General features: G+C 37.9%; 2 protein-coding genes across 2 annotated transcripts in view; one reads left to right on the top strand and one right to left on the bottom strand.

Moving 5' to 3' along the window:
- Nucleotides 1–37: 37 nt before the first annotated feature.
- Nucleotides 38–12,894, bottom strand: tmem234 (transmembrane protein 234). The gene is made up of 5 exons (XM_028819127.2): nucleotides 12,792–12,894; nucleotides 9,363–9,514; nucleotides 4,699–4,765; nucleotides 1,739–1,831; nucleotides 38–1,081 (listed from the first exon to the last, which is right to left on the bottom strand). The coding sequence occupies exons 1-5, from the start codon at nucleotides 12,802–12,804 to the stop codon at nucleotides 993–995; spliced, it is 414 nt and encodes a 137-aa protein (XP_028674960.1). The 5' UTR covers nucleotides 12,805–12,894; the 3' UTR covers nucleotides 38–992.
- Nucleotides 12,857–14,445, top strand: part of eif3i (eukaryotic translation initiation factor 3, subunit I) — a 342,432-nt gene continuing 340,843 nt past the window's right edge. The window contains exons 1-2 of the mRNA XM_028819126.2: nucleotides 12,857–12,981; nucleotides 13,422–13,514. Coding sequence (XP_028674959.1) covers nucleotides 12,979–12,981; nucleotides 13,422–13,514 — 96 coding nt within the window. The 5' untranslated portion in view covers nucleotides 12,857–12,978. The remainder of the gene's footprint in view (nucleotides 12,982–13,421; nucleotides 13,515–14,445) is intronic.

The following is a 14,445-nucleotide window of genomic DNA, read 5'->3' on the forward strand; positions in this document are numbered from 1 at the left end:
CTCTTTGCTTATTGGCAATCTTATTAAATAATAAAATGTAAAAAAATCAAAATGTGTACATTTCAAGTATGTTTTAGTAAGTTATATTTTCTATTGTCTTATACAGATGCAGTACTTTGTAACAACAGTGTATAAAAATTCGTGAATATACAAATAATAGAAAAAGTGCCTAAGAATGGCATGTTTCCTGATAATTATACAAAATTCTTTCTTCAGTTCTCTACTATTATTATTTAATACACTCAGAACTAATTACACCATTTGCTCCCACACACTGTGCTGTTTTATACGTATGAAAACAGAGCCCTTGAACGATTCCAGTCCACTGGTAATTGAAGACAAACCAAAATTCACTCCTTCCCTAAATTCCTTTCATGAATATGTAAGTAAGTTCAAGCAATGGTTTATGGTTTTACACAATTTCATCACTTGGTTATATACAGCCTTCTGGGTTAAAACATATTGATGAAAATACATTAGGTGACAATGGTAATGAATGACATTAAGACCCAGCAACTAGTGTTATTTTCATCAAGGATTTACGATTAAATATATTGAATAAAGACTCAAATAATCAGTCATACTTAAGGTAAAAAAAAGGAAAAAAATGAAATAGTTAAAATTTTTATTTCCCAAGAAACACCACCTGATAGTGGTAAGGTACTATTAAATATAAAATGCTGAAGCCCAAAATCCTCTAAATGAATAGTTTACTTACATGCATTAACTTGTCAAAGATAAAGAGATTAGTTGCAACAGCCAATATACAGCTATGTCAGTGCACCAACCTAGGATCCATTTTACCACACCTTTATGAATGGCTTTCTTTTACAAATTAGAATTTTTATTCATGACCTGAGCAAATCAAAATCATGTGGCTGACCTACAGTGGCCAGCACAGATTTCCTGTTCCACTTTCTAAGTTTTTGAGCTGTGTTGATCACACGTATCTTCATACATATAAACTTTTTGTTTGTATTGTAACTGACACTTTATCCATGTTGGCTTTGTTCAGTATTACCAGAGTTTCCCACGCAGAGTGTTATACCCAGCGCCACCATAAGTATGCCCAGCACTGCACCTAAGAGAATAAAAAAGCATTCATTTTAAAACCCAATTAGAGTTACTGCCAATTCTGCATTTTATTTTTTTTTAAATTACTCTCATTACAATCCGTCCTGGGTATGATGTTAATCTGCATCCAGCCCTGCATGTAGGCCCTCCAACCTGCAGGGAAAACTTGGGGTTGGTGGCAGAATTGGCACTCCAGCCACCATAAAAAACCTCACACTGTTCCACTCCACCTAAACTACTGTGGTGCTCAGGTGTCAGCTGTTGCATGGCTATACTTGGATCCTAATCTGGGACCCTGAGTTGGTTTGTCATGTGGTGGGTGCGGTAATGCACTGTATCAGCATGTGCTCCTGACCTCCTCATAACAACCAGACACGTCATGTGAAAAGACCATTTTTTTCAGAACTGACGCAGAGTGGAGTATGTCATCTTCGAAATATGGCCAAGGTAAACAGAGATTCAATCATGCAATTGTTCTGACTATGCTATATAATCATGCAAGTTAAATAGTAAGCTGTAAGGTCATCCATTATAAATGGACTGTTGACTTCCAGTCTTTTGGTACTTTATTAACCAGCAAGATAAGAATCCACAATTAACCCCATTGTTCATGTCTGTAGGCTTTTGGTAAATTGTGGCACATGAAAAATTAACTGACACTTACGTTTCCCTCCTATCTCTTCTCCTAAAAGTTTTCCAGTAAGTAGGGTAAAAAGGAATGTCAGGGAGTTAGACATGGTTACTGCTAACGACAGCTCTGAAATAAAAAATAAACACACATAACTTGTTAATGACAATGTTGAAGTACATTTGACAATAACACTGTGTTAAGAAAACATGCATTTTGAATACACTATATCTGTGCTAACTAGTGATAGCAAAAATGGAATGGAACTGATTCACAAAAAGATTCGATCTATCGGAACATTTGAAACAGCATATCACAGTGATATCTAGTGGTAGAAAGTAATTAAGGACTGTTGTTTTGAAGCCAACACAGTCTGTTGATCTGCTGTTCAATGATGCACTGTTAAGTTTCTATGCCTACAATTGTCTACATCTAGATCTATAAATCTACAACATTGTAGATAAAAGAGAACTTTCTGTTCCTGAGCTTTCAACACCAGTTAGATATCTTGATCAGAGGAAAAATGATTACTCATTTGTTGAGATCAGCGTTTCATGTGGAAGGAGTCATTGATGGTGTAGCGGCTTTAGCTCTGAGCAAGGCATAGGCAGAATTTAGGACGATGCACGTGTTAATCGCATTCTCATCGGTGAACCATGCCTCAACCAAACACTCATGCTCTTTTTGAGCTTCCTCTTATTCTAACACAAGGCGCCTTCCACTTACAATTATGTCCAAGTGAGTGGATATTTTCTCTTTACAGCATTTTGATGGTCATGGACCAATTGTCAGCCTACGAGGTGGTCCTACATGCAGTCTATCTAAATGTTTATTCTAGATGCTAAACCACCTAGGAAATAACTCCAGACTATGTCATACACAATCATGAAATGGCATTAAAACATTTACATGAGCGGCCCATTAGATATGATGAGATCATGATTTCTTTTGACCTGGTGTCTCTGTTTACATCCACACCTGTCAATTTGGACATTACTAATAAACCTAAAGGATGCCACCCAGGGTACACAAACAAAACTGTTTACTAAAGACACAATAATGTTAGTGTCTCACTGCTTTAAAACCCATTTTCACTTCAATAGGAAATATTACCAACAGAATGAAAGTACACCTATGGGACCCTGCTATCAGGATTGCGAGCAGAATTAGTCATGCAATATTTTGAAAATATAGCACTAGCATATATCACAAGAAAACTCTGGCTGCAATATGTGGATAAATTTGACTGCATGAACTCCAGCCTCACAATGACTCAATATTCCCTGCTATTCAGTTCACTACGAAAATGTAACAAAATAAAAGCTTCTAGGACATTCATATAATGTGAGGTGAGAATACATCTTTAACAACCAGTGGATTTTGGAAGGATTGCTACACTGATAAGATGGTGGATTTTAACAGAAATCACCCGCACACACATAAAAGAAGCTATGTTATGACTTTGTTCAGACCACTCAAAACTCACTACAAAATGACTACAGTAATCCCTCGCTATATCGCGCTTCGCCTTTCGCGGCTTCACTCCATCGCGGATTTTATTGTAAGCATATTTAAATATATATCGCGGATTTTTCGCTGCTTCGCGGGTTTCTGCGGACAATGGGTCTTTTAATTTCTGGTACATGCTTCCTCAGTTGGTTTGCCCAGTTGATTTCATACAAGGGACGCTATTGGCAGATGGCTGAGAAGCTACCCAGCTTACTTTTCTCTTTCTCTTGCGCTGACTTTCTCTGATCCTGACGTAGGGGGATGGGGCAGGGGGGCTGTTCGCACACCTAGACGATACGACGCTCGTCTAAAAATGCTGAAAGATTATCTTCACGTTGCTATCTTTTGTGCAGCTGCTTCCTGAAACGACATGCTGCACAGTGCTTCGCATACTTAAAAGCTCGAAGGGCACGTATTGATTTGTGCTTGAAAAACAAACTCTGTCTCTCTCTTTGTCTGCTCCTGACGGAGGGGGTGTGAGCTGCCGCCTTCAACAGCTTTGTGCCGCGGTGCTTCGCATACTTAAGCCAAACAGCCCTATTGATTTGTTTGCTTTGATTTGTTTGTTTGCTCCTGACACGCACTCCTTTGAAGAGGAAGATATGTTTGCATTCTTTTAATTGTGAGACGGAACTGTCATCTCTGTCTTGTCATGGAGCACAGTTTAAACTTTTGAAAAAGAGACAAATGTTTGTTTGCAGTGTTTGAATAACATTCCTGTCTCTCTACAACCTCCTGTGTTTCTGCGCAAATCTGTGACCCAAGCATGACAATATAAAAATAGCCATATAAACATATGGTTTCTACTTCGCGGATTTTCTTATTTCGCGGGTGGCTCTGGAACGCAACCCCCGCGATGGAGGAGGGATTACTGTAAAGCAAAAAGGAATGCAAAGCATCTACTGCAGCTTTTCACTGCCAATGGATGCCCAAATTCATTTATACAATAATACACACAAAAAAACACTCACAATAACAGCAAATTGTGTCTCTCTGTACAAGACACTCAAATAATTGAGGCAAGACTTCACAAAAGTCTGAGGTTCACACAGACTTTTATGTTGTTGCAAATTGGACAATGTGAGGTAGCAGTCAATTAACAACACAAGGATGTGAAATGTAATTTTGTTACTTTTTCATTTTGTGACTTTAAACTGCTTTAATGTTATTTTGTGATTAAAGTATTCTGATCAAAGGTCACCTTTCATTTAATATTTTTCAATGTCAAAATGATGACTGACAGGTTTTGAAACAAGTGGTGACATAATGAAGTCCATGTTCAGCCTAGTCATGTTTCTTTTTCTTTTTGATATGGACTTCAGAGCAGTGTTCCAAAACTGAAGTACTGCAAAGGTTTTGGAGCATTTCGAATCACAATTTTGAGTTTGCCATCACTAGTGCTAACTGAACTGAACGAATAACTCATAGGACTGAAAGTACAAATGTAGAAATAAATATACACATTTCAAAGAAAATGTCCAACTCACCTGTGGTAGCCAGTGTATAATAATAAATTATTGATCCACATTGGTTTAAGAAAAATGGCACCAGATACTAAAAGAAAAATGAAATGAATTAAAAGTCCTAAAATGACCCATGTGCTAAAATTGAACACAGCTTTCAACACTGGCAGAGGAAGATCAGTCTTAAATGGGACACCATTCCACTGAAAAGGATTTTATGCTATCACTTTTCAGTTATCCAGTGACAGATCACCCATAAAAGAACCGTCACCCCCAACAAACATAACAGTCATTCCACCTGTTTTTTTTTCCCATGACAGTGTCAAAGGGAGCTGGAGCCTCTCCTATTAGCATCAGGCTCATGTTAAGAACTGACTCTAAACAGACTGCAGTCCTTTACAGAGCTCACTGTTAAACAAAGGACAATCCAGAGTCATCAATTACTATAACATGCATGTCTCTGTGATGTGGAAGCAAATCAGATTATGTGGAGAAAACTTCTGCAAATCAGAGGTAGTTGAGAGGCGCAAGGTTGTGGAGTCTGCTTACTTATCTGAATTTATTATTAACTACAAACCAGAGCATAAATTAAGATCTCAAGATGTTAGTCTGCTTAGGGTTTCAAGGATTAACAAAATAACAGCGGGAGGTTGAGCTTTTAGTTATAGGGCCTCAAAGCTGTGGAATGATCTGCCTGCTACCATAAGAAATGCCCGTTCAGTCTCAACTTTGAAGTCCAGCCCGATGACTCACTACTTTCTTTTCTATGTTTTCTTTTACTACTCCTTTTCTATGTTAACTAATGTTGTCTTATTTTAATTTCTTATTTTGTCTTTATTTTTCTTTTCTTCATTATGTAAAGCACTTTGAGCTACTTTTTGTATGAAAATGTGCTATATAAATAAATGTTGTTGTTGTATTTCAGTTTAGCATACCATGAGTAGAGCTGCTGATTAGCTGTGCATACTGCATCTCTGTGGTGTCATTTGTACTGAACTATACACACTGTCACTAATCCTATTCTTGGTGCCACTACTCTACTGTTAAGTTCTTTACCTGAAATGTCATCTAAGATGAAGGAGCACTGGAATCATGGGGTAGAAGGGTACTTTCATCAGATTAGCTGGCCCAGCACTGACACAGCTGTGGAATGGCTAATGGGGGGAAGCGGCTTGTTGGTTGAGGCTTCCAAGGCTCTGAATGTGTCTGGCTTGTCTGACTCCTTTTCTACAATCTGACCACGGTTCTTCAATTAACTGATAGACAGATACTGTTGTTTTTCAGTTATGTGAATTAGTTTAGTTTCGAACAGAGCTGTACCCTTATGTGATACTTCTGTATTTGGTAAGTGATTTAATATATTGTTGCATTTTGCCTTAAGAGCTGTCGCTGTGCTGTGTGCCTGCACTTGATGATGAGTGTTGTCCAAGAACAAAGTAGTTTGTAGTACTGTATTATATTTCTGAGGTGGCAATGATAGACTGGCCATTTAGCTCTGTGAAGGGGATTACTTGTGTTCTTTTTTGTGTGTTGTACTTACTCTATTTTTTGACACTCATTGCAAGCCCAACCTACCTGGAAGAGGGTCTCTCTCTGAAATGCCTTTCCCAATATTTGTTCCTTTTTTCCCCTACAAGGTTATTTTGGGAGATTTTTCTTGTCTTCTTAGGGAGTCAAGGCTGGGGGGCTGTCAGAAACAAGGGCCTGTTAAAGCCCATTGAGACATTTGGGCTACACAAGGTATAGATTGTTGCTGTTGTTGAGTTCAGATGCCTCATAGACACTGACTAGTACAGGAATTATATCCAAGGCCATAGCACTATAAGGGCAATGCTAAACACTGCTAAAATAAAATAAACATTAATTTTAAAAACTAAGAAAACGTGTACTACTACATTATTGTAAATATTGACTATTCATTTTTGTGGAACCGATTAATAACTTGGTAGTTTGTAGCTGAAAGCAAAGTCCTGGGGCCTCATGTATAAACGGTGCGTACACACAGAAATGTTGCGTACTCCCGTTTCCACGCTCAAATCGCGATGTATAAAACCTAAACTTGGCGTAAAGCCACTCACATTTCCACAGTAACTCATACCTTGGCGTACGCAATTTCTTCGCTCGGTTTTGCAGACTGGCGGCACCCAGCGTCAAAGCAGTGCTACTGTTCCTGTGTGCTCATCCTTTCTTTCTTAGCTCCACATTCCTGACGTGGCTTTATAAATACACTGAAATTAACTGCATATTGTTTATTAGTGTAATGCATCTGATTGTAATTAACCTGTAGCAATATAATGGTCCAGGGAATAGCCATAGTATTCCAAATACCATAACTGCTTTAGCGTTGTTACGCTCAGTGCATCTTGTTCTTCTTTTTGCTGCTCACGTTACGGGTTGCCACTGCGGATCATCTTTTTCCATATTACTCTCACTGCACCACTCGGAGTATTTATATCACTGTATCTGAGTGTGAATCACAGCAGCAGCTGATCGGAAAGAGAATTATCGGTATACAGTTTCAAGTACACACTACCTCAACCACGGCAAAAAGCGTCAAAGCCTTTCCTGTACGGACCTCGCGTTTCAGAAACAGTTTCATCCCAAGAAACTATAAACGCACTCAATCAGTCCATCAAGTGCTCCTTGTAGAACTGTTTGTACTTATAAGTACAATCACCTCACTGTAAACTTACACTACAGTTATAATATTGCACAACCTGCGCTACTTTATAAAGCGCGTATGATGACAATATCATATTTAAGATGAAATGCAGCAAAATATGTTGCTTATAGTATACAGATAAAACTTTAACTTCATTTAAATAATCTGTATTGTTAATAATTAAACATGTGAGGACACGGTGCCGCAGCGTATAGCTAGTTCACGGATTGCTCCTGCCTTGCGCTGTATTCTTGCTGGTGCTGACGCGACACTGGAAGGATAGACGAATAGAATAATTAAACATGTACTACGAAGATATTTCAATGTTCCTTAAAAGTTTTGAAAAATCGGCGTTCTAAGCTTACAAATGGCTTAACGTCTATTACAGAGCTGATTGTGTGGCGATTGGGTTTTTGAAGAAAGAAAAGTAAGGACAGGAATTGGAGGTTAGTACGTTTTGAAAGAGACAGTACTTCTGTATTAAATTATTTCATCGAAGGTCGCACATGGCGCAGCAAGCCTCTTGCGTGAGATATGAACAATCACTGTGCCACCGTGTTCCCATGTTTAATAACATGCTTTCATTCCTATCATCATGAAAATGATATCACGTATACATCTCAGTATTTTAATTATTCAGAGAGCTGTAATATCTCGGATGTAATGGATTCTGTGTCCTGTCGGAGAAAGAAAGAACGGAAGCGTGTAGTGATCCACACACATAGAGCACATAGAAGATCAAACACAGAACAAAGCATTTAACGTGCTAGCCTACTTGAGAAACTAGTAAAATAAACGATTTTAAGATGAAGTTTATGATGTTCTACTTTAATGGCAAAATAAACTACGTGATTAAAGTGGAAATTTCGAGATTAAAGTTGACATTTCGTGCTTTTTTCCCCACTGTGTGCCTATTTTTTTGTCTGTACCCTAATAAGTTTTAATATGACACTCAGACTGTGGGCTACGACTCGCCTTTTCACGGCGACTTTGATATGTGATTTCTTTTTTATTTCGGGCACTGTGCGACTTTGTGAACTTGATCTTTCGAGTTACTCCGACACTCTGTCACTCGATCAACTTCCTTTTGTTGATTATACCACTGTTTAAACCAACAAATAGTACGTTTTTCCTTTGCCTCCACTTGGTATTCGCTGAAATTCTTATATTTTCCCCTGTACTTTTCCCATTGTCTTTTCACAGAAGGCTATTTATATTGATTTGCATATTCAAAGAGGCGTAATTCTGGGAGGAGTTGGGGCGGGACAGAAGGCGCGTGCATGTGCGTTACTTTTCACGCTGATCAGGATTTATGTAGTGGAAGAACGTGAAAGTTTGCGTGGGCACAGATTCCTGCATCTGGATTTTTCTGTGCGTACGCACAATCCCGCTTTTGTGCTTACACCATGTTATAGTGTGAGTTCTACACACGGCGTTATACATGAGGTCCCTGGTGTCTCAGATTTGGGTGTGAGTGTGATGCCCAAAAAAGTGTCATCTGTTCAGAAAAAAACAGTCAATACCATATGTGCAAGGATCAGAATTCTTCCATTACTAAACTTTATGGTAATCATTCCACCTTGGAATGTTGACATTTTTATCAAGACCTACACAGAAGTAAAACAAAATCTTAACAAGGAAGCAAACTAAAATAAAGCATACATATTAATAAAAACTAATTGCCCTCCTGTTTTATCTATCAACTTTCTCTAATCTGTAACTAACTGCATTTTTATTTATGTTGGAAATTCACCATCTAGTTCTGATACTAACTACAATACTAAACTAAACTTCTTGCACTCAAACTAAGTCTATATTCTCTGTATTATGTGTAACTTGGTGTTTATTAAGTTGCCCTGAACAAAAAAACAAACAAAAAATATTATGTCTAACAACCAAAATATAGTAAAGTGTTTTTGGAGGGAATATAGTTTTTCACTCCCTACTGATCCTTACAACTAAAGATGTAACTATAACCCACTGCAATCCATCACACAGTGCAACAACCAAATAAACACATTCTTACATTATAATTGAGAAAAAGGAACTTGATCTCTGCCAGAAGCTGTATGATTGGATTTGACTTCTGCACTTGTTCAATGCCTCGTGTTCCCTTCTTCAGGAAAGGGTTGGTCCCTCCCCAGAGCAGAGCAACTAGCAGAAGACTTATCACTTCATCTGAAACATACAGGAAGACAAAATATTGTGTTTATGGGAACACCGTGTCACGTTCCTTTAAATAGCTGCACTACTACATGTACTGTATGTCCTTTTGAAATACAGTGCATTACTGCCACCTTATGTTACGGAGGAGGTACTACAGTTGTCATTTAAATTTACTTGAACATGTAGTACTAGGGTGTTGTACCGTGTTAGCCATTATGAATGTAGAGAAAAGCCAAGCAAAATGACACCTTTTATTGGCTAACTAGAAAGATTACAATATGCAAGCTTTCGAGGCAACTCAGGCCCCTTCTTCAGGCAAGATCTTGCCTGAAGAAGGGGCCTGAGTTGCCTCGAAAGCTTGCATATTGTAATCTTTCTAGTTAGCCAATAAAAGGTGTCATTTTGCTTGGCTTTTCTTGAACATATAGAGTCCTCTCTTCAATGCAAACTGTCATCAGATATTTTTTGTTACTATCTATTTTGCACAAAATATGTACATATATTTTTTCCTCAGGTGTGACTTTCAACATTCTTTCTGAATCATAACCTTTACAATAAAAATAATATGAAACACTGATTTAACCACAGGATATTACATTTCACATACACACTTTTCCCACTGCCCTCTCCTAAGTGTCCTTATTATATCATCCCAGCTGTATTCACTATTAACCCTCATGAATGGTGCTGAACCTTAGACATGTGTCTATGTATTAATGCTCCCTAATTACCCCACCTTCAGCCTAATTTCTCAATTTAACCTTTAATGTGTCCTCCTGCCACACCCAGTGAAACATCAGTATCTACAATTGCTTTAGTTATGTCAGTCCTAGAACTCTTTTTCCAACTTCATTCCCATTAATACTCACATGTACTGTTTTCTCAGGTAAACTCATTGCACACATTGCATATATAATCTCTCTATTATAAAAAAAAAATCCTGGAAGGGAGACTAGGGAGATAAAACATGATCTTCTCAGAAGACAATTTGACGTCCCACTAGAGACACTTTAACGTCACGCGAGACAAGGTAGGGAGACAACATTTAAAACAACTTCACGGACATCTAACCAAGCAGTTGTTGGAATGCTTTTGGCAGACAGACATCATGTGCTCCCAGCTCTTAAAACAACGACAAGCAGAACATGCAGCTTGCCAGCAGCAGCAGCAGGAAGCCAGCATATGATCTGATCGCTTCTCCTGAGTGTGAGTTCAGCCCTCCCTTCCTTTACAACGTGTGTGGCAGAGACACGAAGTGGCAAAAGGACAGCTGCTGTACAGGCTTTTAAATGATCGATGTGCAGTGCGACAAAAAGAACACGCAGCCTGCCAGCAGCAGAAAGACAGCAGGTGATCCGATGGCATCTCCTTAGCATGCGTTCAGCCGCCCCCCCTTCACAACACGAGCAGCGTTATACGTCCTGCGAGAAAGATTTAACCACGCCCGGGGCCGGAAATAAAGGACAAGTATTGTTTTTACAAAAGTTTTAAAGTAAAAGTGAAAATAATGCATATGTAACAATTCCCATGAAAATAATCTCTTTAAATTGTATATCCGGTAAACCAAACCCGGGGTTAGGGCGAGCAAAGCGAGCAGGGGGTGGAGCCCCTTAGTGTATATATACAGTATATATATATATATATATATATATATAGTTAAGAATGTTTGTATTTCCTGGTGTCACTCAAGAAAGGCTTTACTGATTTACGTTAAGTTTGGTATGTATACTCATCTTGGTGTCGATCACTGTATAAGGTACTTTTTCTGGCCCCAGACCACTGGTGAATGTTGGTGGCAGCTTCTTTAAGAAATGTTCCTATGCAACACAATTTATTTTTATATTTTCAGTTCCAAATCAAGGATACATACAAACAGATTGGCATGAACGTTTAGGAAAAAATTAAAAGGGAGACCTGCTTAAAAAGCAATGCATGCATTCCCTCAGTACTGCCCCAGGGGATGAACTTACAAAACTGACATTACTTTTTCACTGAGGTTACACCCCGGTTGCATCTAACCATTTACTTTCTGTGGAATAAAGTGAGCATGTTTTCCTACTTCTACTTCCTTTTTTATTTATTTGCAAATAATTTGCATTCTAGAAGGAGAGCAATCTACATCCAAGATCTGCTGATGCCAGAAAAAACAATGTCTGATGGACGAATCTGAAAGTCAAGAACAATGAAACTTCTGTTTCAACCCATACATGAAAAGTTATATAGCTCTTCGCGGCCGCATGATTTGCCAACAGGCGACGGTACAGGTCCAATCGTTTTCACCCCAAGAATACCTCTGATTCCCAATATTTTCCCTTCTTTTTTAAACGGCTTCAATTTCCCACTTGTGCCTGCTTTGCTAAGCCTATACACAAAATCACAAGGTCTGAAACCGAAAACTGGAAGCATCGATTTAATAACAGATTGCTTCTCTCATGGCCGTTGCTTGCCCACGAGTGCCGTCGTGTTTATAAAGATGCAATCGCTTGACATCTAACGTTTATTCCCCTCAGATGACTTTTACATAAATGACAGTATATTTATTTCTGTTTAATTGTAATAATTCCATAAATATAATATCGATATGCAAAATATAGTATAATAAATAGTTACTTATTTAAGATAATCACATTTTGTTTAGTCTTCTACTGTTTTTAAGTAGTAATAATCTACGGATAACTCAGCTAGTCTTATATAAATGTTTAATTTGCAGGATAACTTCTAGAACATGAGAAGCCTGGTAAACGAAAATCTACCAGGTACGTTTGGCCAGTTAGTTGTTACACTTTGATGTTGTCAGCCCTGCACGACCCTGAATCGGATTAGGCGGGTTTTGGACTGTCACGTCATTTCATAGCTTGCCTTAATTCACTGTTAACATTATATACTGAAATTAAGTCAGCTTTTAAATCAGGGCATACACATTTATATTTTTTAAAAGGTAAAATAAATAGCGTTCGTTCAGATGAATTCACGGAAAACATTTCTAGAATAAGAATGTTAACTTCTCCTATACACACAACTAACCGGAACAGGCTCCGGCCCTCCGCCACCTTGATATGGATGAATCGATGAGAAAATGTTAATAAAACTAATCTGCACAATTTAGGGTGGTTTGGAACGAACTAGAATACAAAAACCTCACTCCTAACGTAATAATAAACATAACGCTAATTTTTTTTAATAAACTAATGACAAAATGTCACTGTTATGCACACGTTTATGACACCAGAAAATCCCCCAAAACGGACCACATTAAAGTAACGTTAAAGAGTAACACAAACAGACTCACATGCTGTCACCATCCCACCCGGAAGACGGATCACGTGACTGTGGCAAATTGTTCAACTCTGACCCGGAAATCATAGCGTTCCTTTTTTCCGCCTGGGTCCATCGTAGCGGCATGCTGGTTTGAGGCAACTCCAATTCTAATTTATTTTTTGCTTGCTCTAATTTCTATCATAGGATAGGACGTTAAGATGGTGAGTATTATTACAAAGTTAAAACATACGTTTGGGGGGCCGCTCAGTCAGTTTTCACCAGTTTAGTTTTCTTTATAATGGTCTACATCGGTTACGCACTTCTATTATTCAAAAAGAAGCATCTCCTCAATTTTGATCGTGTCAAATGGACGCGAGAGCGACGACGACGGCCGTTGACAGTATGCCGCTGTCGACATCTGGATGATATCAGTTCTACTGGATCCACATACTGTGTGTCCTAAGGGCACGGATAACCGTTTTCGTGAGCATTATTTACAAGATGTCTTAGCGTGGACGCTATTAGGAAAGCTTTTTAAAGTTCTGTTGCCATGACGTTTGAAATGTATTTTTTATAAATATTGTTTTTTAAAAAATAAAAAAACGTTAATTCAGAAAAAAAAATATGTTCGACGGTAATACAATGTTGATTTTTCTTTCAGAAACCAATCCTCTTGCAAGGCCATGAGAGGTCAATTACACAAATCAAATACAACAGAGAAGGCGACCTGCTGTTTTCTGTAGCAAAGGATACGGTAAGAAATGTTTGCAAACGGAAAATGTTAATCAATGAGAAGAGGTTTTATCAACATTATTTTGGAGTAATTAAAGAAATTAAACATTTTTTTAAGTTCTACTTGACGTTTTTTTCCTTTACAATAGTGGTTCTCAAGTTCAGTTCTGGTGTACCACTGCGTACGTGTATTCATCCCAACCAGTTTAACAAATCCGTGGGCCATTCTCACGTCTCATCAACGCAATTGTTTTTCTTTATAATGTTTCGTGCATATAAGTGTTCTGAATTTCTTCTGAATGCAAACATCATACTAGAAGTGTACTATAATTTTAAATACTTGACATCTTTTACCATTTTTATTTTCGTTCACCTTATTTCCACGAAATTTGCTCATTAAATTGTATCCATACACTGACAATTCGTGATGAGCAGTTCAGACACTAATGCAAATGACAATGAATGTTGAAGCAGTGCCATTGCTTCAAAGTTACATTCATGTGTGTGCTAATTAACAATAAAAAGCTTAACTAAGTGGTCCTCAAGTTTAGTTCTGTTAACCACCTTAACCAAAGGTGTTTCGGTTCATCCCAACCACTTTCAGCATTTAACTGGAGTCTTGCTTTTATTAAACGATCCAGAAATTATAAAATGTGTCCATTTTAGGGGAATTTATTAAGCGTTTTTGTGTGACATTTATTGTTTTTATTGCTTTGCAACATTTTGTACTTTTTTATATTCTGGTCATTTAAGCCTTTACTTAGTAATTAGCTCACAAGTGTATTTTGTACTTGCATAATTGCTTCCTGTTCTTCTGTATTCAGTGTCATTTTTCATAGTCTGTACTGCTTATCACTAATCATCAGTATTTTAGTAAAACTGAGTGAGTAAACTCCACAGGAAAAAATGAATCAAATGGAATAGATAGAACTTTATTTGTCCCCATGGGAAAT

This window comes from Erpetoichthys calabaricus, chromosome 14 (genome assembly GCF_900747795.2).
Source record: "Erpetoichthys calabaricus chromosome 14, fErpCal1.3, whole genome shotgun sequence".
In the NCBI taxonomy this organism is placed as follows: domain Eukaryota; kingdom Metazoa; phylum Chordata; class Cladistia; order Polypteriformes; family Polypteridae; genus Erpetoichthys; species Erpetoichthys calabaricus.

Bases quoted from the DNA above. Each gene is read 5' to 3' on its own strand.
- tmem234 (XM_028819127.2), bottom strand. The intron at 1,832-4,698 runs GTGAGTTGGACA...TTTTTATTTCAG, and splicing joins TTATACACTGGCTACCACAG to AGCTGTCGTTAGCAGTAACC. The intron at 1,082-1,738 runs GTAAGTGTCAGT...TTATTCTCTTAG, and splicing joins AGAAGAGATAGGAGGGAAAC to GTGCAGTGCTGGGCATACTT.